Source organism: Leuciscus leuciscus, assembly GCF_965113295.1.
Source record: "Leuciscus leuciscus genome assembly, chromosome: 16".
In the NCBI taxonomy this organism is placed as follows: Eukaryota; Metazoa; Chordata; class Actinopteri; order Cypriniformes; family Leuciscidae; genus Leuciscus; species Leuciscus leuciscus.
The window spans coordinates 18,438,291-18,465,047 of record NC_138740.1 but is presented as its reverse complement, the minus strand read 5'-3'; the positions used below and the strand labels follow the sequence as shown (position 1 = coordinate 18,465,047).

The 26,757-nt window shown below is 39.9% G+C and overlaps 2 protein-coding genes across 9 annotated transcripts in view; one reads left to right on the top strand and one right to left on the bottom strand.

The window, feature by feature from the left end:
* Positions 1-19,802, top strand: part of tenm2b (teneurin transmembrane protein 2b) — a 349,866-nt gene extending 330,064 nt beyond the window's left edge. For all 5 annotated transcript variants that reach the window (XM_082140873.1, XM_082140876.1, XM_082140874.1 and 2 more), the window contains 16 exons: positions 121-331; positions 451-570; positions 651-912; positions 1,225-1,492; positions 1,839-1,982; positions 4,939-5,191; positions 5,886-5,906; positions 6,214-6,446; positions 7,235-7,389; positions 9,440-10,314; positions 11,175-11,350; positions 12,764-12,999; positions 13,322-13,618; positions 13,729-15,349; positions 15,436-15,566; positions 17,322-19,802. In XM_082140873.1, the coding sequence (XP_081996999.1) occupies positions 121-331; positions 451-570; positions 651-912; positions 1,225-1,492; positions 1,839-1,982; positions 4,939-5,191; positions 5,886-5,906; positions 6,214-6,446; positions 7,235-7,389; positions 9,440-10,314; positions 11,175-11,350; positions 12,764-12,999; positions 13,322-13,618; positions 13,729-15,349; positions 15,436-15,566; positions 17,322-18,059 (5,741 nt within the window). In that variant the 3' untranslated portion in view covers positions 18,060-19,802. The remainder of the gene's footprint in view (positions 1-120; positions 332-450; positions 571-650; positions 913-1,224; positions 1,493-1,838; positions 1,983-4,938; positions 5,192-5,885; positions 5,907-6,213; positions 6,447-7,234; positions 7,390-9,439; positions 10,315-11,174; positions 11,351-12,763; positions 13,000-13,321; positions 13,619-13,728; positions 15,350-15,435; positions 15,567-17,321) is intronic.
* A 1,949-nt stretch (positions 19,803-21,751) lies between these two features.
* On the bottom strand, positions 21,752-26,612 carry LOC309477490 (cysteine-rich and transmembrane domain-containing protein 1). 4 transcript variants are annotated; one of them, XM_082140756.1, is made up of 4 exons: positions 26,400-26,612; positions 24,647-24,686; positions 24,136-24,437; positions 21,752-22,282 (listed from the first exon to the last, which is right to left on the bottom strand). In XM_082140756.1, the coding sequence occupies exons 3-4, from the start codon at positions 24,413-24,415 to the stop codon at positions 22,176-22,178; spliced, it is 387 nt and encodes a 128-aa protein (XP_081996882.1). In that variant the 5' UTR covers positions 24,416-24,437; positions 24,647-24,686; positions 26,400-26,612; the 3' UTR covers positions 21,752-22,175. The 4 variants fall into 4 exon arrangements, with proteins under 4 accessions (XP_081996882.1, XP_081996883.1, XP_081996880.1 ...); XM_082140757.1 differs by having other exon boundaries at positions 24,647-24,683; XM_082140754.1 differs by having other exon boundaries at positions 24,136-24,441; positions 26,400-26,611.
* Positions 26,613-26,757: the final 145 nt, after the last annotated feature.

The following is a 26,757-nucleotide window of genomic DNA, read 5'->3' as shown; positions in this document are numbered from 1 at the left end:
TTTGGTATCGTGACAACTCTAGTGTGGGTTTATTTTCATAAAAAATGAATGTGTCTCACTGCTAATGCATGTTACAGATCTAAAGTTTTTATGACATGTGGTGACATCTTTTCCACTCAGATGGTCTTGTTGACTGCATGGATCCGGACTGCTGCACGCAGATCTCTTGTGTGACCAATCCTCTGTGCCGTGGATCACGTGACCCGCTCCAGGTCATTCAGCAGAGCCAATCAGAGGTCCAGAAAGTCCCTTCCTTTTATGACAGAATCAAGATGCTTGTGGGTAAAGACAGCACTCACATCATCCCAGGAATCAACCCCTTCAATGCCAGGTACCTCATCTGCCCTGTCCTTTGATGGACTAAAGACATGGTTTCTAATTCTAATTCTAATTCTAATTCACAATCTCTAATTCTAATATTACTTTTTGTATTTGTGTGCGTGATTGCAGCCTGGCATCTCTAATTCGAGGTCAGGTTTTGACCTCAGATGGCACTCCTTTGGTGGGTGTCAACGTGACCTTTGTGAATTACCCTTACTATGGTCACACCATGACCCGCCAGGATGGCACGTGAGTAACTTCAATTTATTTGAACCCCTTTTGCTATTGAATATGTGCTGAAGTATGTTTCCTGTGCCGGTTCTCCCTAGTTTTGATCTGGTGGCCAACGGCGGAGGCTCTCTTACTTTGCGGTTCGAGCGGGCTCCGTTTCTGAGTCAGGAGCGGACAGTGTGGCTGCCCTGGAATCGCTTCTACGCAATGGACACTCTGGTGCTACAAACAGAAGAGAAAACCACAGCCAGATGTGACCTGAGTGGTTTTGTCAGGCCCGATCCTGTGGTGCTTCCCTCCCCACTGTCCTCCTTCTTCAGCTCCAACCCTTCAGAGAGACACATCCTCCCTGAGAGCCAGGTGCCACATTCAACACCGATCTAATAACATCTAATTTCTGTCATGTTCGTGTAGGTCATTACACTCTTCTGTTGGCTTTTTATTTGCATTTTATATTCTCTATTACTCTTCCTCTTCACTCTCTTCACTCACTCTCCGTTTTCACTCCCTTTGACCCATTTACTTTCTCATACCTTCTCGCAATTACAGTTTCTCTCAGCTGCTCACTTTCCATCTCTTTTATCTCCTTTCTTAGGCCGTTTTTCAAGACTGATGGCAGCTGCAAGAATTTTTGATTCCTGGCATTACTTTTTCCTTTCTCTCTCTGTCTAGGTCCTTCACGAGCAGGTGGAAATTCCCGGCACTAGCCTTAAACTTTGCTATCTGAGCTCCAGGACCTCAGGCTACCTCTCGCTGCTTAAGGTGATTATGACTCCAGCTCTTGTGCCTCTCAGCCTGGCCAAAGTGCACCTGATGGTGTCCGTGGAGGGCCATCTCCTCCAGAAATGGTTCCATGCCTCTCCTAACCTGGCATACACTTATATCTGGGACAAGACTGATGCCTACAGGCAGAGGGTCCATGGCCTGACCGAGGCTTTGGGTAAGTGATATATGGAGTCATGGGAACAGGTGTATTTCAGCTGTTATCTTGTTTCTTGTCTACGCCTTTGTCTGTTCCCCAGTGTCTTCTCTTAATTTGAGCTCCAAACCACAGATAGTTTCAGTTTAATGAGACTGTCTGTCTCTCATCCATTATTGTGAATGCCAGCGGCAAGTTCCTCTTGTGAGCTAATGAATTGTTATGTCCCCGCTCGGTGATGGAGTGTATAATTAAGATAGTACAGCTTTGCTCTTCCTCTAAGTGTCTTCCCTCTCTGTCATTTTCTCCTTCATTCTTCACATTTCTTCACCTATCCCTCTTTCAATCTGTCAATCTTTCTCTTTAGTGTCTGTGGGGTACGAGTATGAGACATGTCCCAGTCAGATCCTGTGGGAGAAGAGGACAGCTGTGCTGCAGGGATATGAGCTCAACCCCTCAAACTTGGGCGGCTGGTCTTTTGACAAACACCACATGCTGAACGTCCGCAGTGGTACGATACTGAAACCCATTCAAACAAAAGTTAATCTGCTCGATAGGAAAAGGCAGGAGAACTCACAAATGACATCAATGATCAGCCATGGAAATACATTAATTGTGGGACTTGTTATTGGACTGTTACTGGACGTTTTGAAATCAGCTATACACAAAAGTCCAAAACAGGGTTACTGTGGCATTTTGGGTGGTACATTAGGGTTCAGAATTCTTGCTGGGAGCTCCAAGAGAGTCTGCAGAAGAATTTAAAATAAAATTATAAAAAAATAAAATTCATTTAGTTCAAATTCTCAAATTGTACATTAATACTGTTTCGTTTTGTATTTTGAAGACTGATCAGAAATCATGAGAACTGACAGCCATAGTTTTTTTTAGGTTTACACATTTAATATGTAATGGTAGGGTGGACAAAACATACAGTGTCAGCTTAACGAAAAATATTTTATACATATTTATGAAAAAAGAAACACAATAAAAATAATTATTTTACAGACATATGTGTGCATAAATCTCCTCGCCAAGTACCCAAGTTCAAAATAGGCATCCCAAACACAGCAACGATATTTCTTTGTGAATTGGCCGTCTCACACATACACCCAGAGCCGATCCTGACCTCCCTGGGGCCCTAAGCAAAAAAAAATTAAGGGGCCCTCCTACCTGACTCACACTAAATAAACAATAAGTAAAATTTACTTCTTTTTTTTTATTTCACACGCATATTTTTTAAGTTAATTTCACATATGGAATTAAGTATACGTTACTTAACTAAGTTAGGTGAAAGTATTTTAACTTGGCTAGTAAAAGGTTGGGTAGTATCAATTTAGTTGAAATTTCCTTTGCATTACATTTCACTCAAACAATATAATATTAAATTATACCACACATTTATGGTATGTGCTTTACTTGGGAAATCCATGTACTTTATACTACAGATATTTTTGCGAGACACCATATCTACATGTCAGATGTTAAGCATAATGTGAATGCAGAGACCTCAATACTTGTAGACAATACACAATGCCAATAACATTTGATAGAAAATGAACTCCAAATGTCACAAAATGGCAAGTTACTAATCCTGACAACAAAAGCAAAGATAAAACTGTAAATACAGCTGGAAAACAGTGAAGAATTAACCTTGTTAATTAATCAAGGTTCAGTGCATGATTGGAACCCCAATATCAGAATTTGTATTTTATTACGTAGATATTTACGCTTTTGTTTACTTGCTGAGTAATAATATTATAAAGGTAATATAATAAAGGTAATTCCTGATATCAGAAATAGACAGTGTTACTAGTAAAATATTAAGTATTCACACTTCAAATAGAACAAATTGAATTCTTGAAATCACAAATGCATCCTGTGCTGTGAATGAATAAAAGTAGCTAAAATTGCCACAGCATGTCACTGTGTTTTAAATGATAACAGCAATACTTAATACTTGAAGGTTATTATTTACTGAGGGATGTGCATCCATATTGACCAGTATGTCCAGTCAATCAGCATCTTAATTGCAATATAGACTATAAAGCCAATACATTGTTTTCCATCTGGCATGGCAGAGTTGTAACTTAACCTTGACTTGGAGAGTAGATGATCATTGTCTTGTTTTAAAAGTATGTGTGCCTACGCCTACAATGAGGATTGTCATCCCGCTATTGTAGTTTATTTTGGAAAGTGCGCGTTTCATTTCGTGCACGCGCATATGAACGCATGTTAACGTGCGACGCGGTTATCTTTTCCCAGCTGCAGTTTATAAACAAGCAAACTCAGTCTACCTGATTGCTGTTCCCACAATTCACTCGCATAGTGTTTTTTCCTCTTTCTTCGTGACCAGAAGGATACGTCCGCTTCATTTTCTCACGTTTCAACGATGTTGTAATCTTTGATTGACGCGCTTTGACACGAGGGGGAGGCGGGGCCTTGAGTAATTTGCGGGGCCCTACGCAGCTTGCGTAGTGTGCGTATAGGGCGGATCGGCTCTGCATACACCCATAATGCATGTGAATAAAATAAAACAAAATCTTGCATAATATGTTGCAGTTTAACAAAAATACACATTGATAAGTGTCAGGAGAACCCTATGGCGTTCTAATGACTGATATATTTACAGGTTAAGAGGGCCCATGATATGAGAATAATTAGAACATGGATGGTTCCTTGAAGGCCCCTGTACTAAAAAGTTTAGCTCCATCCCTACTCAAACTGTTGTCTGTAGTTTTCATGTAATCCTGAATGACCTGAAGACTTAAGTTATAGGTGTGTTTGATTATGAATGGAGCTAAACTCAGTGGACCACATTGCCCATTCCTGAATTATAAGGTGGAAACACGCAACAACAAATAAACCCTCCTTGATAAGACTAATTACACTGTGCTGAGTTGTATTTCATACGAGGCACTTATTTTTGTGAAATACATTTGACAATGAAGAAGACAGGTCGTCCCTGCAGCTTAAGGCCTAATAAGCTTCTCCAAGAAAAAAAAGTATTTATTTTCTCAAACTGTGTAAAAAGTGTTGGTATTAAGCACTATTATAGAAAAGAAGGATTTTGTGATTGGAGCTTGGCTAGTGGGAAGTTAAATAAGGACACAGGGATGGAGGGCATGCCAGTGGACTAAAATAACATGAACACGCTGCCTAATGTAGCTCTTTTTCTGCGCATTTGTCACTGCTCATAATTTCATCACTGTATTAGGGTGAAATTCTGTGTTTAAGGGGCCAGCAAGTTTATTATTTATTTATTTTTCATTATTGATGATTATGAGGTCTTTAATGACTGCTGGTTTCACGCTATTTGATCAAGAAATGCAATAAATATGTCACAGTGTAGAAATTGATGATTTCATTTAAGCATCACATTTGTGCGTGTAAAGACCATTAAGAAATATGTCATGTTTGAAATCTCACTCAATTGCATTTAGTGACAGTGTTTGATTTATTTCACACAGCAATTCTTCATAAGGGCAGCGGCGAGAACATCTTCCTCTCCCAGCAGCAGCCGCCCATCATAAACAGCATTATGGGTAACGGTCGAAGACGCAGCATCTCTTGCCCAAGCTGCAGTGGGATGGCAGAGGGCAACAAGCTGCTGGCGCCGGTGGCCGTAGCCTGTGATGGAGAGGGCAACCTGTACGTGGGTGACCTTAACTTTGTGCGGAGGGTCTATCCTTCCCTCAATACCACAGCTGTACTGGAGCTCAGGTAAAGCTGATAGGATGCACACTTAAAGACAACATGATACAGCATTTTTAATGCATTTCACCTCTATAATGTAACGCATTACTGAGCACATCTCGATATTCAGCTGAAATAAGTGTCTGGAGTTAAAAAATGAAATAGAATCAGATCAATTTTAAATAAAAAATGCATGATCCACTGACAGAAAAAGCTTGCACACTTTTCTTCAAGCTTCATGCTTTTTTTAATTTAGTTTGGTTTGGAGTGTGGAATTACACAATATATTATATGTTATACTATGTTGTGAAATATTATTATATACAATTTTAAATAACTGTTTTAATTTGTTGGCCTGAAACTGAAAAAGTTGATTTTATCCATCAGAATTGAATTGAACCATGAAAAGTGGGCTGTTATTATTGGTCATTTCTGGGGTTTGGAGACATTTTATTGGTAGACACAGAAGTAGAGGGAGACAGGAAATTAAGGGAGAGAGAGAAATCCGGGTCTGTCATGATGAGCACCATAGCTGACCACAAAGCCAATAGTTATTGCAGTTTGATGAACATGCTTTGATGAATCATGCACTACTATACCAAGGACATTTATTAAATAAATAGGTTTTTAACTACTAGAATAACTTTTACAATAATATATTTTAATGATTTTTCAATTGATGCATACTTTTTTGTCTCTTCTCTTTCACTGCTCCATGAAGAAATAAAGATTTGAGACACAGGTAATTAAAATAAATGCTTAATGTAAAAATATTCATCATTTGTCTAAATAGCATGCTAATTTAAAAAATAAAACATATTGTGCAGATTTCTATGCTTGTGCCCTATTCTGTAGCTGTTTTCTAGTTCATTCTATGTAGCAGAATTTCACTCTTTTTTTCTTTTTTATCAAAGTGGTTTCTTTTTTGAGCTCCAATTACTTTACCTGCAATGAACTATTCACATTTCATCATGTTCACCAAGGTAACCATGCTGTTTGTCAGAGGTTTTTATTAAGAGACATTCTCCCAATTTGCCCTATTTCCATAGCAACAGTCCAAGTCATAAGTACTACTTGGCAGTGGATCCTGTGTCGGGTTCTTTGTTCCTGTCAGACACCAACTCCCGGCAGATCTACCGCATACGCTCTCTGAATGGTGCGCGGCCACTGCTGGAGAACGCTCAGGTGGTGGCGGGAACGGGAGAGCAGTGTGTCCCATTCGATGAGGCTCGCTGTGGCGACGGAGGCAAGGCAGTGGAGGCCACCCTTATGAGCCCGAGAGGTGATGGTTTTTAAGAAATATACCAATTTTCTTTTCATTCTGTGAGTTAAGTGAGACATAAATGCCTGAACTTCTTCAGAATCAGCATTTGAGACAGAATTGATCTTAAGTTCACGCAGTCTGAGACACATTTTTATTTTCCATGAACCTAGAAGCCGTTACCATTTAATTCCTTAGAGAGTTACCAGATGCTGTCATTTTCTACGATATCACAAACCTCAGTAACCTGTAATTCTCTAGACTCCAGACATCATTCTTAAAGCCCAGCATGGCCCACTGATGTGAGGAAAAATAAATGACACAGAAGGTAAAGAGAGATCGTAAGGTTAGCCGACTGCACTCAGAAACCAACTCTGCCTTCTTATCTCAGAATAAAACGCATTCTAGACATGATCACCATGACAGCGTGAATCAAACTGTAGCAGTCTGACTCTTTTCCAGGTCATTGCTCCTACACACATAGACTACTAATTATTTTGCTTTTAAAAACACCTTTCCTCCGGGGATTATCAGAATAGAAGGGAAATAAATCAGAGACTTAGGGCGCAGTGAAATTCTTGAGAAGAGTCAGGAGTGATTTCTGTGACATTGACGAGAAGTTTAAGAAGAAGAAAATTATCATAATTATTAGGTAATTATTATAAAAGATAATTATTCTGTCTGAACCTCCCTTTTAATACCTGGTGAATGTTTCCTACTTTGTTGTAGTCATACGTGTCTCATGCAATTTGTAGCATGTCTTAATATGAGTTTTATGCACAAGTTTTGAGTTCTTTACTTTCATGCAGGTGTTGCACTGGATAAGAATGGCCTGATGTACTTTGTGGATGCAACAATGATACGAAAAGTCGATCAGAATGGCATTATCTCCACTCTGATAAAGACCAATGACCTGACTGCAGTCAGGCCCCTCAGCTGTGACTCCAGCATGGACGTCAGCCAGGTTGTAATGACTTTCCTCAACTATCTTGCACTTGCACATCAAGTGAGATTCAGCTTCCTGAAATCTCTCAATCTATTAAAACTAACATTGTTAGTTATCATTTTATGGTATCAAAGCAGTGGTGTAGTGGTAAAAAAAGAGGTGGGTAAACTATAAATTCTGGTGGACCACAACTTGATCACCCGGTAAGGTGGGCCACTGCCTACCGGTGTATGTGTATCCTGATGACATCGCTATAGGCTATCATTTGATGGTACTACCAAGGGTATCACTGGTTGTTCCCTCATCATAGGTCACAAAATCACTATTCAATTCATACATTAATCGAAGTTCTTGTTAAAGAGACTCAAGAAGGAATAATATGGTTGAAATCTATAAAGTTTACTAAATGACAAAACAGAGAGAACAAAAATATTTAAGAGAGATATGAGAGGGAGGCTTATACCCAGGGCTTCCAATGCAATGCACTTGAACATAATGATAGGGATTTGGGGTTATTTTCATAGTCGATTAATCTGTTGAATATTTCCTCGATTAATTGATTAGTTGTTTGGTCTATCAGAAAAATGTGGATCAGTGTTTCCCTGTAGAGGGAAAAGTCTTTAACCTGGTGCAGGCTTGATTCCCTCTGAATGTCTTGTACAGTTGGGTTTTGACATGCTCATTACATTAAGCCAGCTGCATGTAATGAATTGTTTAAAAAAAAAAAAAAAAAAAAAAAAAAAAATTGCCTAGTTTTAATGATTTTCTGTTGCGGCTGCGATCAAGTTTAATTCTCGCGCAGCTTGTATAGTAACGAGCGTGTGTTTTCTGCTCCGTGTGTGCCGTTCTCTTTGTTCCGTGTGTGTGTGTGTGTGTGTGTGTGTGTGTGTGTGTGTGTGTGTGTGTGTGTGTGTGTGTGTGTGTGTGTGTGTGTGTGTGTGTGTGTGTGTGTGTGTGTGTGTGTGTGTGTGTGTGTGTGTGTGTGTGTGTGTGTGTGTGTGTGTGTGTCGGCGTGTGTGTGTCGGCGCGCTGCGCTCTCTGCTCAACGTTCTGCTCTGTCATTAACGGCCCAAATGCTCGAATCATGTACCGATAAGGCGATCACGCACTGGAAAAGCAAAGTCCGCTCAAATAACGTGAAATTTAGAGGTGGATAAACGCAATTTGAGGTGGATAAACGCACTTTGGAGGTGGGCAAACGCTATTTCCGAATTTTGGGAGGTGCGTAAACGGCGTTTACGTGCGTTTAGCCTCCACTACATCCCTGTATCAAAGAGAAATAATTTTTGTACGAGAGCATATTCTAAATTCTAAATGTTTGAGCTAGTTTGATCATTATTAATTTACACAATGTGTGATTTGTTAAAAAGCATTTTAATGAGAATGTCTTTATTGAAGTATTAATGGCAAGTTGAGAAAATTTACAAATACAGTGTAATTAATACAAAATGAAAAGTAAAAATACAGAAAATAATCGTTTAACCAATATATTTTTAATAATGAACTTGTTTACTATAAATTTAATGAAACAATTTACAGGCCCCATGAAGCAATTAGATAAGCTTTCAAACACAGTTGTGTGAACACATTTCAGCCTGTTCATTGCAGTCTGCACTGCGAAATGCGTTTTCTTTACGTTTCATCCTTGCGTGTTTGAGCTAGCACTATCCAATATTTGCTTGTCAGAGTCTCTCTTTGGGTATTAACATTTTACAATGACAGTGACAAACAATGGAACTGGATTATCAATCAAGCCGCTGTCATCATTTGTCTATCATTGTAATAAATTCATAGGCCCGCTGATTCGTTCCACTCAGAAGAATCTGTAACACAATTTTTTAAAATGCCAGTAGGAAATCTACTGCCAGAAATGGAAAATGCATCCCATCTGACCAGAAACAGGGATAAAATGAACAGAGCGATATCAAAAGCAGAGGCAGAAAAATATCCCTCGGCAAAGCTGAATTTACACTCACGTACCACAACTGCTCAACATCCCCAGTTATAGTACTTTTTTTGTGTTCATGTACTTTTTCCTCTAATGTTTATCTAACATTTGATGTTTCAGGTACGTCTGGAGTGGCCTACAGACCTGGCCACCAACCCTATGGACAACTCTCTGTACGTGCTGGAGAACAACATCATCCTGCGTATCTCTGAGAACCACCAGGTCAGCATTATTGCAGGGCGGCCCATGCACTGCCAGGTCCCTGGCATTGATTACTCGCTCAGCAAACTAGCCATCCATTCTGCCTTGGAGAGCGCCACAGCCATCGCCATCTCCCACACAGGTGTGCTCTACATTGCCGAAACCGACGAGAAGCGTATCAACCGCATCCGGCAGGTTAGCACCAGCGGCGAGATCTCCCTGCTAGCCGGCGCTGCCTCCGAATGCGACTGCAAGAACGACGTCAACTGCAACTGTTTCTCAGGAGATGAGGGCTACGCTGCGGACGCCGGCCTCAATTGTCCCGCTTCGCTGGCGGTGTCACCGGATGGTACCCTGTACATAGCTGACCTGAACAACATTCGTGTGCGTTCGGTCCGCAGTAACCGGCCCAACGCCACGGCAAGTGGACAATATGAAGTGGGTTCATCTCTAGAACAGGAGCTTTATGTGTTTGGCTCCGACGGCCTTCATAAGCAAACGGTTAGCCTCATTACAGGCTTGGCCCTGTATAACTTCACCTACGGACTGGACGGAGAGTTAGCGGCAGTTACCGATGCCTCTAACAATACACTTCGGGTGAGGAGGGAGGCGTCTGGCTCCATCAGGCTTGTCCTGTTGCCAGAGAACCAGGTGGTAACACTGGGAATGGACCCAGCCGGCAGCCTACGTTCATTGTCCGCCCTCAGCCAGGAGGTGGCACAGCTCAGTTATGATGCTAACACTGAACTTTTAGCCTCCAAGTCGGATGAGACCGGATGGACCAACTTTTACGAGTGAGTATGAAATGTGGGATATGACAACAGAACTTTTTAAATGCAGAAAAATCTTTTGATAAATTACTGATGCAATGTACATTAAAATCTCTTTTCGTGGGAAGTAATAGCGCAATGTTTATTGACCTATGTTAATAAGGTAATCTATAATAAGACCAATTTACATAATAGGAGGCCTGTTTGCACTGAAAAGACTGACATTTACTTAGATGGATGTTAACCTGGAGAGTGATTATAAATGCAGGTTTTTTGCTGAAATGTTGCACGCAAAAGGGGTGCAACTGTTCAGAATTAGCACCCCAGATTCTCATTGGGACTTTTTATGAGTCTAAGCACTGTGGTTATTATCATCTGCCTGGTCTCTTCATCTACTGTCAGAGCAGAGGATGTTTTTGTAGCACAGCACAGCCACCTAGTGTCTGTATGCAAGAACTGCTCCAGACTCTTATTTACTGTAGATGAAGTAACATTGCAGTTGTTTTTTCAAACTATTTTGTTATTGTTAACTAAAACTAGAATTATTAATAGTTAATTCCTCTTTAAAAAAATCCTTGGCAATTACCTGAGGTTTAAGTCGAAGCATTACTGTTACTAAAAAAAATATTTAAAAAAATGAAATAAAGCTATATAGAAATATTTTTTTTAAATGACAAAAGTGCATAGCAAAATTACTCAAAATATGAATAAATACTATAATAATACTATATTATGTAAATAATACTAAAATCCCACTGGTTTTAAACTATTTAAAACATTACAAATGAATTATAAATTAATTTAAAAAATAATTAATTTCCACCAACACTGCTGGCTATTTATTACAATCATAGTGAGTTTTGTCTTGATTCTCTTCTTCACAGCTATGACAGTGAGGGTCGTCTAACCAACGTCACATATCCCACTGGTGTGGTGACCAGTCTGCGCCGTGAAATGGAGGAGTCCATCAATATTGACATGGAGAGCTCAAACCGAGATGATGATGTCACGGTCATCACTAATCTCTCATCTGTAGAGGCGTCCTACATTGTGGTTCAAGGTACACACACAGAACACAAAGAACAAATCTCAGTCCAGATCTCATGCTGATGCCCCCCATTTCCCCTGTAAATCACATCCATTAAGACCAAAACACACAGCAGGCAGGTAGACTGATTTTTCTCTTTACTACCCGCAGGGAGACCACATTGTTTGAATGTGTGGAATCCAGCAGAGCAGAAAAATCCCCATTTTACAATTTACCATAGGCGTCCTTTAGGGGTTCTTTCAGTAGGCAAAAGCTTGAAAGCTTAAAATCTTTTCTTTATATCCAGTGGATTATGTGTTGTTGATGGATTTTCTCACGCAACTTACTTGTACTTCCTGTAAAGAGTAGGCCTATGCTTTTACTGTTTACTCAAGACAAATTACATGAAAATCTACCCTTTGGGTGCCATCTGCTTGTTAGCAGTATACCAAAATGCACTTGGATTTTTTTTATGACTTTGAAATTGTACATGATTGTATTTCCCAGGTAAATTTTGGTGGAAAGCCGCGTCTGATCCAATTATAGCTTGTAAATGGAACTGAAGATGTTTGTGCTGCTTTTAGCCAAAGCTAAATCTTCTTTATAACCAAAAGCCGCATTACACACATCCGCTCCACAGTGCTGCGTTTCCCCTAATGCACAATAGACTGTCAGATCAGACCTAATCTTCATACTAAATGAAATGAGGCTGGTTTTAGGGAACACTTTATAATAACTTGCCTTAATACAAACATTACATTGTAAAATACTTCACAGATAAACAGTAGTTCATTTATATACATCACATGAAACAGTAATTATATATTTTCATATTCATTTCACTATCGTTTTAAAGATTGGTGTCAGTAAGATTTTAAATAAATTAATACTTTTATTTAGCAAGGACACATTAAAATGATCAAAATTGACAGTAAAGTTTCAGTTTTCAGTTTCAGACAGTAAATTGACAAAAGATTCTATTGCAAATGAAGGCTGTTATTTTAACTTTCTATTCATCAAAGAATCCTGAAAAAATCTATTACAACATTGATAATAATAAGAAATGTTTCTTAAGACAGGAAATGGGCATATTAGAATGATTTCTGAAGGATCATGTGACACTGAAGCCTGGAGTAATGATGCTGAAAATTCAGCTTTGCCATCACAAGAATAAATGACATTTTAAAAACATTTATTTTACATTACAGTTTTTACTCTGTTTTTTGATCAAATAAATGCAGCCTTGGTGAGCATAAGAGACTTCTTTCAAAAACATTAAAAAATCTTACGGATCCCAGACTTTTGAACAGTAGTGTATATGTGTACATTCATAATGTTATGTGAAATATTAAATAATGTTTGTTTATAATGTATTATTTAAAGAGTATAATCTGGTTTTATAATCCTTGCCAACCTCTTTTACAACTTATTGTTATGTTTTCACAGACCAAGTGCGGAATAGCTATCAGTTGTACCACAACGGCACACTGCGGGTGTCCTATGCTAATGGGATGGGCATCAGCTTTCATACTGAGCCCCACGTTCTTGCAGGATCTGTGAGCCCGACCATCGGGAGGCGCAACATCACCCTACCCACTGACAGCGGCCTCAACTCAATTGAATGGCGCATGAGAAAAGAGCTGACCAAGGGCAAGGTCACTGTGTTTGGCAGAAAGTTGCGCGTAAGTTTTTCATTTTACCATTGAAGTTAGTTTACAAGTAAAGTCAATTTTATGTATAGTGCTTTTCACAATAAACATTGTTTCAAAGCAGCTTCATTGAAATTCATAATATTAATGTTTATAATACTTTTATGCCTAATAGTCCACATGTGGCAGATCAGAGTTGGGCGATGAGAGAGTTTACATTTGGCGATGATATAAACAGTTGAGATTTGAGACAGAATTTGAGACAGTCAGTTGAGATTTGCTATGTAAAATTTTAACATTTGATGTGTGAATTTGGAGTTTAGATCTTGGAAAAACCTTAAATGTTTTCCCGTAGGTCCACAGCAGAAACCTTCTGTCCATTGACTATGACCGCAACACCAGAACTGAGAAGATCTACGATGACCACCGCAAATTCACACTGAGGATCATCTACGACGCCCAAGGCCGACCGGCCACCTGGCTCCCCAGCAGCAGCTTAGCCCTGGTCAATGTGTCTTATTCACCCACTGGACGGTTGGTGGGCTTGCAGAGGGGCAGCATGAGCGAGAAAAGTGAGTTTGACACATTCGGACGGATCTTGTCTCGAACCTTTGTTGATGGGAAAGTGTGGAGCTTCAGCTACATGGACAAAGTGAGTTGACTTTTTTCAACTGCAGTGGAGATTTGTTTTTCCTACAGTACTCATGTATGAATGTATTTTGCTCACCTTTTTAATTTTTCTCTTTCTATTTCACTCTACAGTCCATGGTATTGCTGCTCCAGCAGAGTCAGAAACAGTATGTCTTTGATTTTGACACAGCAGGCCGGCTCACGGCAGTCACTATGCCGAGTATGGCCAGACACACTATGGCCACCCATGTGTCTGTTGGTTACATTCGCAACACCTACAACCCCCCAGAGAGTAATGCCACCATCATCCACGACTTCAGTGAGGATGGCCGTCCACGTGCCATGTTCTACCTTGGAACAGGCCGGCGTGTGCTCTACAAGTACGGGAAGCTGGGAAAGCTCTCGGAGGTGCTGTATGATGCCACTGCGGTTACCTTTGGCTATGATGAGACGACTGGAGTGCTCAAAATGGTCAACTTGCAGAGTGGAGGCTTCTCTTGCACCATTCGCTATCGCAAACTGGGCCCCCTAGTGGACAAACAGATGTACCGCTTCTCAGAGGAAGGAATGGTCAACGCTCGCTTTGACTACACTTATCATGACAACAGCTTCAGGGTGGCCAGCATAAAGCCGGTAATAGGGGAAACCCCACTTCTTGTGGACCTGTACCGCTACGATGAGATATCTGGTAAGGTCGAACACTTTGGCAAGTTTGGCATCATATACTACGACATCAACCAAATCATCACTACGGCTGTGATGACACTCAGTAAGCATTTTGACGCACATGGCCGCATCAAGGAAGTGCAGTACGAAATCTTCCGCTCATTGATGTATTGGATGACGGTGCAGTATGACAGCATGGGCCGTGTTATCAAACGTGAACTGAAGATCGGTCCCTATGCTAATACCACACAGTACCGCTACGAATATGACGGTGACGGGCAACTTGTGGGCGTCAAAGTTGACGATTGGTCTACGTGGCGCTACAGCTATGACCTAAATGGCAATCTTCATTTGCTAAACCCTGGTAACAGTGCCCGTCTGCTGCCTCTACGCTACGATCTTCGAGACCGAATCACGCGGCTCGGTGATATGCAGTATCAGCTCGATGAGGACGGCATGCTTGCACAGAGGGGCTCGGATATCTTCGAGTACAACTCCAAAGGTCTTCTCGAGCGAGCCTACAGCCGCACGGCAGGGGGTTGGAGCGTACGCTACCGCTATGATGGCTTGGGCCGCCGTGTCTCCCGCAGAACTAATGAAGGCGAGCATCAGCAATACTTCTACGCCGACTTGAACTACCCCACTAGGGTCACCCATGTTTACAACCACTCGAGAGCTGAAATCACCTCCTTCTACTATGACCTGCAGGGTCATCTGTTCGCTATGGAGGTCAGCGGTGGGGAGGAATACTACATTGCCTCCGACAACGTAGGCACTCCACTGGCCATCTTCAGCAGCAATGGGCAGATGGTCAAGCAGATGCAGTACACGGCATACGGCGAGATCTACCATGATTCCAACCCGGATTTCCAGCTCATATTGGGATTTCATGGAGGGCTTTATGATCCTCTCACAAAGCTGGTTCACTTTGCCCAGAGAGACTATGACGTGCTGGCAGGAAGATGGATTGCCCCTGACCATACTTTGTGGCCGAAGATAGGCAAAGAGCCAGCTCCCTTCAACCTGTATATGTTCAAGAACAATAATCCACTCAGCGAAATGATTGATGTGAAAAACTATGTGACAGGTGAGAGGGTGATAAAGTTTCCTGCTTGGTATTTGTGGGCTGAACAGAAGTGATGTATAAATAACTCACATTGGTTTGTCTTGCAGATGTGAAGAGTTGGCTGGTTATGTTTGGCTTCCAGCTCAGCAACATCATACCAGGGTTTCCTAGACACTCGCTTTATTTTGTTAACCCTCCTTATGAGATACTTGCCAGTCAGGACTCGGATAATACTCAGGTGAGTTAATGTTGCGCTCCTTTCTACATAAACTAATTTGTCAACATTTGCTGAGCAAATGGTTTTACCGTTTTTTTATTTAGTATTATTTGTTTACTTTCAATATTAGCACTTTTTTTTTTATAAAGACAGTTATGTGAAATATTTGTTCGAATTTTTTATTTTTTTTACTTTATTCTGCAAGGATGTACTAAATTGACACAAAAGGGAGAGTAATGACATTTATGGTATAAATGAGGTTCATTAGTTAACATTAGTTAGTGTATTAACTAACATGAACTAACAATGAGCAATACATTTGTTTCAGTATTTATTAATCTTTGTTAATGTTAGTTAATTTAAATACAGATGTTCATTGTTAGTTCATGTTAGTTCACAGTGCATTAACTAATGTTAACAAATACAACCTTTTTGATTTTAATAACGTGTTAGTAAATGTTGAGATTTAAATGAACTAAGATTAATTTTATAAAAATAAGAAGTATTTTTCATTCTTAGTTCATGTTATCTAAGGTAGTTAACTAATGTTAACTAATGAACCTTATTGTTACCACATTTCTAATGTTACAAAATATTTATTTCAAATAATTGATGTTTATTGAACAAACACTGAATTTTCACTTAATCAAAAAATCCTGATTTTTTTTTTTTTATCACAGTTTCCACAAAAATAATGAGCACAACTGCTTTTAACATTGATAACAATAAGAGCACCAAATCAGCATTTCTTAAGCACCAAATCCAAATATTTAAGTTTGTGAGGCTATAAATTGGACAAACAGAATTGACAAATTAACGTTTTTAGTGTCAACAAAGTACTAGTTCAAAGCAGTTCTGGCCCTCAAGGTCCAGTTTCCTGCAGAGTTTAGATTGATGAACCCTAATCAAACACACCTGAACAAGCTAATCAAGGTCTTCAGGATTAGAAAGTTGCAGGTAGGTGAGGTTTAATCAAGGTTGGAGGGAAACTCTGCAGGAAAGTGGATCTCGAGGGCCAGAGTTGAGAACCCCTGCCTTAGACACATCTGACAACCTTGAACTGAAGGTGACCTTAAGCCCGGGACACACCAAGCCGACGGTCGGCCGTCGGGCAGTTTTTGTGCTTCGGCCGACTAAGTTTTCTCAGTGTGTTCCGCACAGTCGGCTGAAATTGATCCTCGTCTGCTTTTTTACGGCCGATTCGACATGTTGAATCGGCGTCGGCCGTCGGTGAGAGAGAGAACTCTGATTGACTGTTCAGCTTAGTGAACGAGTCAGTGCACTAGAATAATAGCAGAACAGCGAGCAAAGAAGTCAAAACGATACAGATAGAAGGTTACGTCATCTTACCTGAGTGTTCCTTGTCGAATATTTCAATATTAACATGAGCGGAGTGGAATGAAGACAGTGTTTCGCAGGATTGATATTCAAAACGGTGAGCACGCACTGCTTTGTTTACGGTTTGTGTATCTGCAGCCTGCAGCGTCGGTTTCCCTTTTTGAATAACGAATATAGATGAATATATCTTCAGAAATAGACAGTTGTCTCATTTACATGCAGGTGCAGAACGTGCATTCTAGCTGACAGTCAGCTGTAGTTCTCTTGGTGTGTTCAAGCAGGTTTTCCCCCCCGACACAGGCGACCTGATGCGACAGCACAGTCGGCTTTCATCAGCGCTAGTTCTTTGGCGTCGGTTTGGTGTGTCCCGGTCTTTACGAGAATCATTATTATGGAACCACTTTTATCAGGTGTCACTAACTATTCATTCCATTACAGCTCTTCACTGGAGTTCAGCATTCAGTAGACAGACACAACCAGGCCTTCATGGTTCTTGAAGGGAGGCGGCTCAATAAACTGCGGCGTGCCAAGCGTGACAAGCCCGGTTACTGGTTTGGCACCAGCACCCCCATCGTGGGCAAAGGCATGATGCTCGCTATCAGGGATGGCCATGTATTAACAGATCTGTCCAGCTCAGCTAGCGAAGACAGTCGCAAAATATCACAGATCCTCAGCAACGCCATCTACCTGGACGGCACTCATTACACCATCGATGGCCGGGATTGCCACTTCTTTGTGAAGCTTGGACTTGCTGACAGCGACTTGTTGGCGCTGGGTCTCAGCAGTGGTCACAAATCGCTGGAGAGCGGGATAAATGTAACGATCAGCGGACGCTCCCGCCGCGGCGTCACTCTAGAAATCCACTCCTCCAAACTCACATACAGCATCCGATACGGGCTGTCAGCAGAGGTTCTGGAAAAGGAGCGGAGCCGCGTACTGGAACAGGCCCACCAGAGGGCGCTTTCCGGAGCCTGGGCCAGGGAGCAGCAGCAAGCGCGCGAGGGCAGGGAAGGAGGACGCGTGTGGGCTGAAAATGAGAAGCAACAACTGTTAGCAATGGGGAAGGTTGTGGGATACGAGGGCTACTACGTGCTCCCGGTGGAGCAGTACCCTGAACTGGCAGACAGCAGCGCTAACATCCAGTTCCTCAAACAGAACGAGATGGGCAGGAGGTAACAGAGTTCAGCTGTTGCTGATGCCACACCATCTCCTACGGAGAGAAACAACAGCGTGCTGCAGAGACGTTTCCCAAATATGGAGAACCGAGAGCCAGCAGCAAGAACACTATGACCCAATATTGAAAAAAAGCACTTGTGAACAATGATTTTGTAGTGGCATTTTGACTTTATAGGAAGTGGTAAATATTTTTTAGTCATTTCAGACTGGCTGTGAGTGGGGGACGTTCATGTGATGATAGTGTGATGGCTCACTGCTTTGGTTTTTCATGACTGCATATCAAACCATTACAGAAAATCACACTCAATCAGTTCACCGCACACTCGGGCCGCATTACCCAATAAAACAGTCACCTGCTCTCATACATGTTTCTGAAACTATACTGGAACACATTCAAAAGGAACTACAGCATCTCGACATTTCCTCGTCTCGTTCCTCGTGAATTTTCCTGGTAGACATCACTGCAGTGTTCTGTATGAAGATTTCAATCGAGGCTGAGCTTTCTGATTGGCCTTCGTTAGATGTGTTGATCATCAGCTCACACCATCTGTCCTCTTCTGTCCGTAATATATGACAATCACAACAGGGGCTGATACATTGATCAACGACCTGTACATGAGACTACTGTTTTGTATAATATGTAAGAGAGATTATTGATTGTCTGTTTTTTTTTTATTATTATTTGATTAATTTAAATTCAACTTGACAAGTGATAACAGATGAAAGCGTAATATATATATTGTTTTTTTTTAAAGTCTTTTAAAACTGTGAAACATACTACACATGTAAAATATTCTCATTGACAACAGTTTGAGTGTGTTAAATCAAGAACATTTCGAGGAAGTGGCTTCATCGTTACGTAATGTGAAAATCCATTGCAAGACTCATTGCAGAGGTTGTTTTCTTTAAATATTATGAAAGCTAAAGCAGCCATTGGCCTTTTTTTCTCTATTGATGTAAAATCTCTTCTGACTGTGGTAAAGTCAGTGTGGATATGAGCGTCATCTAGAAAAGTTACACTCAGACGCCGGTGGAAGGAGGTTCTTTGGAAATTCTATGAAAATAAAACATTTGCATTTGTACTTTGAATTCTTCCTTTTACAGCTGAGCAGAACACTTGTATTCCATCAATGCCATAAGTGACGCTGCGAAAGTTCAGAATTCACTTAATGAAAATGAGGTGATTGTCTGTTTATTTAATATAAAGAGCAACAGCTAATTTATCAGTGGGCCACCCTCAATCCCTACAGCTCTTTCTGTCTAAAAGAAAAAATTTTTTTTTTTTTTTTTTGGTGTACATCGTTATAATTTTATTTTTTTTCTAATATGTAATTTGATTTTTTGAAGGATTTTGTTTTTGTTAAATGTGTCTGCTTTTGTTTATAATTATGATTTAAAGATCAGTCAACTCAACAAATCTAAATTCCCTAAGTTTTGTCAAAATTGCATTATATTCTGTCTAGTAGATTATTTTCGATCCAGCATATGTCTCTGCAGTTGATGGGCAGGAATTACATTGTAATTACTGACTCAGCAGTTCCATAACACTGTTACATTGTGAACGCACAGAGAACAATGACTTGTCCTGTTATTCCCTTATCCAGAATTGAAGTTAAAATGCCAGAGAACTAGAAGTCAAACAGTGATTGTCTTGGGCCAGTGAGGTGGAATGACAGTCAGCTGAGAACATTAGGAAGAGTTTCGGGAAGATTTCCGTGGATTGACAAACATAAACGGCTGCGGCGATTCATATTAAACTTTGTAAAAAAAAAATATATATATATATATATACTGTATACAGTACTGTGCAAAAGTCTTAATATCCCGTTATTTATATCTTTTGCTGTAGTGTGTCAGTAGGAAATATCAGTTTACATTTCTAAACATTCTTTTTGCCATTAATAATTGTAATAATCCAGTGAGATTTCTGTATGCACAAGGAGTCTGACAACAGCCGGTGTGATCTGATCTCACCATCATCGAGTCCGTCTGTGATTACATGAAGAAACAGAAAAAATTGAGACAGACTAAATCCAGAAGAACTGCGGGAACGTCTCAGAGATGCTTGAAGAAACCTTCCTGCAAAGCTACCTGGAAAACTATGCGCAAGTGTTCCTGGACAAAAGCCGTTTTAAACGCAAAGGGTCATTACACCATATATTGATTTGAATTAGTTAATAGAAGTTAAATCATAAATAAATTCAATTTGTGATTTTATTTTTGAAAGCATTCTCACTTTACAGCATTTTAACACAAGTGCCAGTACTTTTCACAGTACTGTAGCTTTGCAGGAAGGTTTCTTCAAGCATCTTGGAGACATTCCCGCAGTTCTTCTGGATTTAGTCTGTCTCAGTTTTTTCTGTTTCTTCATGTAATCCCAGACGGACTCGATGATGGTGAGATCAGATCATCCTGGCTGTTGCCAGACTCCTTGTGCATACAGAAATCTCACTGGATTATTACAATTAATGGCAAAAAGAATGTTTGGAAATATAAACTGATATTTCCTACTGACACGCTACACAGAAAAATATATAAATAACTGACTTAAAACCATTTTGTTGTTGTTGGGGGGGGGGGGGGGGGTTATTCTACTTATTTAGCTGTCATTGCCATTCAGGGGCCAGACCGAATGGCCAATGATCAGGCCAGCTGTAGCTGTCATTGCTGACAGTGGGGAAAAAACACACACAACTAGGCTTTAAATAGCATGTTGCAATGCAGAGTTAAGTTTACACCCATGGTAACCACTTCCAGTTAAATGATGCACACTGGTGCTGGGGGAAGACATCACTCAAGAGTGTTGCACTTTGCTCTCGAGATTCTGGTATGTACATGTTGAAAAGACACAAAACAAACACGTTATGTCACATATTCATAAACGCTGCTTACCATACACCAACATACGTAAAACATTAACATTAGGCTCTGACAAAGCCATATACTCAGCGTATCTAAAGCCCTCAATTAGCATCTATTCATCTATATTTTAAGAACCTGCATTCAACAGCATAGACTAGATTCCTGTCAGAGATTAGTTTTGAGAGTAGACAAAGGCATGTAGTCTGTAGTACCTGACAGCTGGAGCACTTCAACAACACTATGAAGAGCTGCTGAGGTGTGAGGACTAATAAAACAGATTCCTCATTAAAAGTGCATTTGCAGCTCAGCAAACAATTCCTTACAGGATTCCCAGTCAATACTATTCTAGTTTAGCTAAAATTCTTCATTAAATTTATAACGGAAAATGCAGACAAGAAAGCAGATAATAAATTAGCATATAATCAGTTGAATATGTATTATACTTTGTGGCAAAGGTTCAGGTCTGTTGCCTCATATTGTGTTTAAAATGTTCACAAGATGTGCAATTAAATGTTCAGAGTGGATTTTTTACCAGATGCTTCAGATGTGGAGATAAATATGTAAAACTAAATGTTAAAATACCTCCATCTCAGTTCAATATGCTGAAACTTTAAGTTGGTTTCCTCAAAATATAAACACTGTGGTGCTTTAAAAACATTGCTCAGCTTGTTTGAGCACCAAGACCTTCCCGGCACAGCAACACAACACCGGAGGAGTGTCCGGAAAATTTGTTTTAAAAGTCATTACTTTGGCAGTCCCATTTGATGATGCTAGTAGCGCAGAAACTGCACTGAAAACACATTTTGAGTAAACAAAAGCGATGACATGGCTTATTTCCATCATTTTTATTAACAGAAACAACGTTTTGTTGTCTTTGATTGACTCATATTAAGACAGATCAAACATTCACAGACTGTGCAAGGCCATATTTGATTATCAAATCTGGCCTTATATTCAAGCAATTTTACATTTTTGCATTCATTAAAGAGATGACATTTGTATAAGACAAATAATAAAAACATTCTGTTTAATATGCCTCTACAAATAAGATCAATGAGTGTAATCAGTCTCTCAGTGCGTATCGTGCGTCATTGAAGGAATAAAAAGAGGAGCTTCAAGCTGGACTACTGGAAATGGAGGCTACATTTGTTTTTCAGTTATTTTTCAGTAGTCATACATTAAATAAGGATTGGAACATGGAGTGAAAGCTCATTACAAATAAAGGAGGGGGTCACAGCGGTTTTCCTCAATATTCTAAGTCAACATGTCCCAGAGACAGCAGCAACACAGAGCAGTCCAACATGCAGTTAAACATGCCTGGTCCCCAGAATCTTCCCGTCTGCCCTGCTCCACAACATACACTGGGGGAAAAACACAGACATACAGCTCAGATTCTGAAATACTGAACAATTTCTTTTAACAACTTTTGTTTTATTGAAAAATTACCCCCAATTATGGATTTTTGAAAATGACCCTTCATATAGTGTGTAACATAGGTCTAGGTGAATGAAAACATCCTGCAAAGTTTTAAATCTGAAATTGCACTGTATATCAAGTTAAAGTTATAAAGTCTCAAAAGTAAGAGTCGACTCTGAGTCAATTAAATAAATCGTTTTTCAAACGAATCCTAAGCCGTTTCGTTGTGACCTCAAGACGAAACATTAGCATATTGCCCGCCCACTTATTGCGCGTGCAGACACCAGGGAAAAACTTGAACCTCAAACCTGCAGCTGATTCCTGTGGATACTGGACAGCATCATGTCGAGAAGACGCTGTGCTCTATAATGTGAAGGTAAAGCCAGTTTTTTTTTCACTGCTCTTGAAAGACGAGTCAGTACCAAGTTACTTTGGACTAACTTGCTCCTCAGAATCACAACCTGTAAGTATGACTAATTATTGATGTATATATTTTCTACCGGTGTTCAAAATACTACGTTTTGAGTTTTATATTGTCGAGGTCTCCTGCTAACTCACGTTATCACTGTCTTACTGAAATACTTCTGCTAATCAGTTGCGGGCCACGATTATCTATAACTGTGTCTAGTAATGCAGATTGTCTGTTGTTCTCACTACTTTGAGTAAAGATAAAGGATGGAGCAAGATTTGTTTTACCAACATTTATGTTATATCAGTCATTCACGCTAGAGCTCGGCTAATGTACTGTTATTGATTGTTATTGTTATTGAGTTCCCACATTTTCACCGCAATAAATTAGAAAAATACACATCGGTAAATAAATAAGTATAAGTCAAATAATCGGTTTGTTGATGGACATACACTTGTTTATGCTGATGGTGAGGAATTACAGTTGCAACATCTCATAATGTACCTCAAACCAAGTAGTGTATCACTGAGAAACGTCCTGCTCGAGTCGGAGGTTCGGGTTGAATTACTAGTTCTTCCAGCGCTTCACCATCGGACTCGCGCTCGGATTGATATAGTAAAATCAATGTCATTGTTCGTTACTATGTTTAGTTTAAAGTGTAGAATCGCTGAGTCAGGACAGAGCTGGCGTTCAGTTATGCCAATGAGCGTTTTTGTTTTTCGACACGAGCGCTGTATATGCGGTAGACCAATCACAACAGACTGAGCTGCCTGGCAGAGTATTCCCAGAAAGGAGGGATTTAGAGAGACTGATTCATCTGATGAGTCCTTTGAGAACCATTAAAAAAATGTGGTGATGTGCAAATGTATATTATGATAAAATGAAACAGTTTTTTGACCTTTGATGCTTGTAAACCTGTTGTAGTAGACTCCAAAACAACATTAGGAAACTTTAAAATAGATAATGTCAGAATCTCTTAGTAATAAGTGTGGATTTTCAATGTTTTTAAAGTGTTCTCAAAGGGTCCCCACTGTGTGTAAAAGTCAATTAGACTTAATTAAAACATGATTTAAAAACCTAGTAGGTGACCAAAGCTAAAAAACGTATGTAATTTACATAACAGCTGTTATACATACTGTAATCCTCTGACCTGTGTTAACTTCCTATTAAAAAAAAAAGAACACCAGGAAAATGAATACAGCTATTAATGATTACATGACTGTTGCTCAAACTATGAGCAACAAACATTTCCACTAACTGTTCTAGCTGTGTTTTGTGTAAATCTGTTGATTCCACTGTAACAAATGAGGATGTTTATGAGGAAGTTAGTTAACCCAATGACTGTGTAAATGAGAATTGTTCAACATGACAGGAAATCAAGAATCTCACCAGTGTTTTTAGGAGGTTCCCCATACATTGGGCCTCCATACTGTGGTTGTGGGTACCCCTGGTATCCTGGCTGGACTGGATATGACCCAGGGGGTCCAGGAGGGTAGTTTGGGTAACCAGGGTTGGGCTGGTCGGTATTGACTGGATATCCTTGGTATGGCTGTGCAGGGAATCCCTGAGGAGGGTATCCCTGAGGAGGGTATCCAGGAGCGTTGGGAGGGGGGTATCCAGGAGCGGTGGGACCAGGCCCTGTGTAGGGGGGAGGCTGCTCGTAATTCATCTACACGCTGGAACTGAGCAAGCTAGCTGGGAGAAAACAATGAAAAAAATAAATAATTACTTAATATTACTCAGGCAGCAGTTAATAGTTGTTGCAATTATGAAGTTAAAATGTGTACTTTTCCTTTTTTGTGTAATTGTTTTTAACAGGCTAGGCATGTATAGGTGTAAAACTATACTACTCTTCTTCTGTTCACCCAAAAATTTCCTCATTTTGTCCTCATTTACTCACCCTCAAGTTGTTCCAAACCTGTGTGAGTTGCGTTCTTCTGCTAAACACAAAAGAAGATATATTAAAGAATGTCGGTAACCAGACAGTTGACTGTAGCCATTGACTTCCACAGTATTTTCTTTTCCTATTATGGAAGTAAATGGGGCCAATCCACTGATATGGTTGCTGAATATACATAAAAATGTTCAAGAGATTTAAAAAAAAAAAAAAAGTGCTAGATTAACAAATAGACCTTATTGAGGATCAATAAGCATATTTAATTTGAAATAAAAGACAATCAGGCTATGAGGGACAGACATATAGATCTTTCTATCACATCATATTAAAAATGACATTTAGCTGTCTACTTTAACTAGTACAGTCTGTTATTTAGGCTATTCAAAATGATTGTTTTGGAAAAGAAAAAAAAAAGTAAATAGAAGGCAATCTTTATCTGAATCATTGGATGCATCAAATGATGAGTCATATTTCTAAACATCACCCAGTACATGGGCCCAAAAAAAAAAAATCTCTCCACTCAAAAAGTCCACTCAAGCCTCATTAACAGTGGGTATTCTGTCCACGGAAATGGTATCAGCGCTGACTAATACACTTACAATGGCGGTGTGAGTATTTGATCTAGCTGAAGTCAAACAGTGCTCTCTTGACTCAGTGATGGTAAATTATTAACTTAATGGCTCTTAATGGAACAAGCTGGCAATGCATTACTCAAACAACACAGAGACAATGCTGATTGAAATGACTGATACACACAGAGCAAATCCACACACACAACCAAAAAAAACTATTGTTGTGGATCAGGACAATATTGCCACATAATCAGAATTCCAAACTTTAGGTTTAATCTTTGCTCTACATACCCTTAAATGTATAAATTAACAGGCATATCCACTTACATATGTCACACATGTATTACAGTAGGGGCCTCAGCTAGGGTAAACCATGGGCCCAATATATAGCAGATTGATGCTTTTATTAATTAAATCTGATCATTTAATTTAAACCTCCAATTTATTATTCACACAATTTCATGCACTCAAAAGTTATCGGAAACATTTCACAAACTTGCTCTGATAATAATAGGGAGGACAGTGACATCAAAACAGCTGATTGATCAAAGTACATGCTGATACCTAGCTAAACTAGACACCCCATCTGAAATGAGCTGAGTCTGACTCTGAACTGAACTAATGATGATAAAAAGTGTCAAGCACATCTATTGTGTTTGGCCTATACATTAACACGCCCCACTCTCTGTGACGGTGAATGCAGTAGTGTTACAGACACTGCAGTAATAATCAGAATCAGGCGATCGGATACATTCACAACAAGATGATTGTTCACCTGCTGCCAAACAAAGGTCAGGATATCATTTACCCACGCGAATAAATGTGCGACACACACATTATGAAAACACAGTAGTTTACAGTACAGACACAACAACTTGAATAAAACGTTATATCTTCCATGTCTCACAATAGCTAATAATAGAATAGCTTTATATCCTCATGTTCAAGAGATATTTCTTGTGCGCCATAGTTTGTGTGGAGGAAAATGGAGGGGCGATAAGACCCTGTGGACTAACAACAACCCAAACGTTACCATTCAGTGGTCAATGTTTGACAGAACCAAAAAACAAACATATTCACTAGCAAATGAGACTAACTCATTTCTAAGACGAAAGACATTTCATTTTGTTAGCGTGTATTGTATTGAAAAGGCAAAGAAGTTTTTTTTTTTTTTTTTTTTTTACCTTTGGAGGAAAAACCTGTTTCTTTTCAGCGAATTGTGCTTCCTTTGTTGTCCTTCAGAATTTGGTTATGTTATTATTCCGCCGCTGAAGTCCGACGTAAACCGATGAAGCAGCAATCACGGATAAAATAACGCTTCTCGATTTGGTCACAACGGTGATGTCACGTAGACAGCGGTGCGCGGACTCCCATTGGAAAGTTACTCGTGGAAATATCAGCTGACCGCTATACAGCAGCGCGTGAAGCACAACCCAATGACCCCGCCCATTTGAGAAAACGTCACCACACAAGAAATAACTTCTCACACTAGCATACTTACTATTTCTGCCATTGTAAGATATGGTAAACTTAGTACGAATA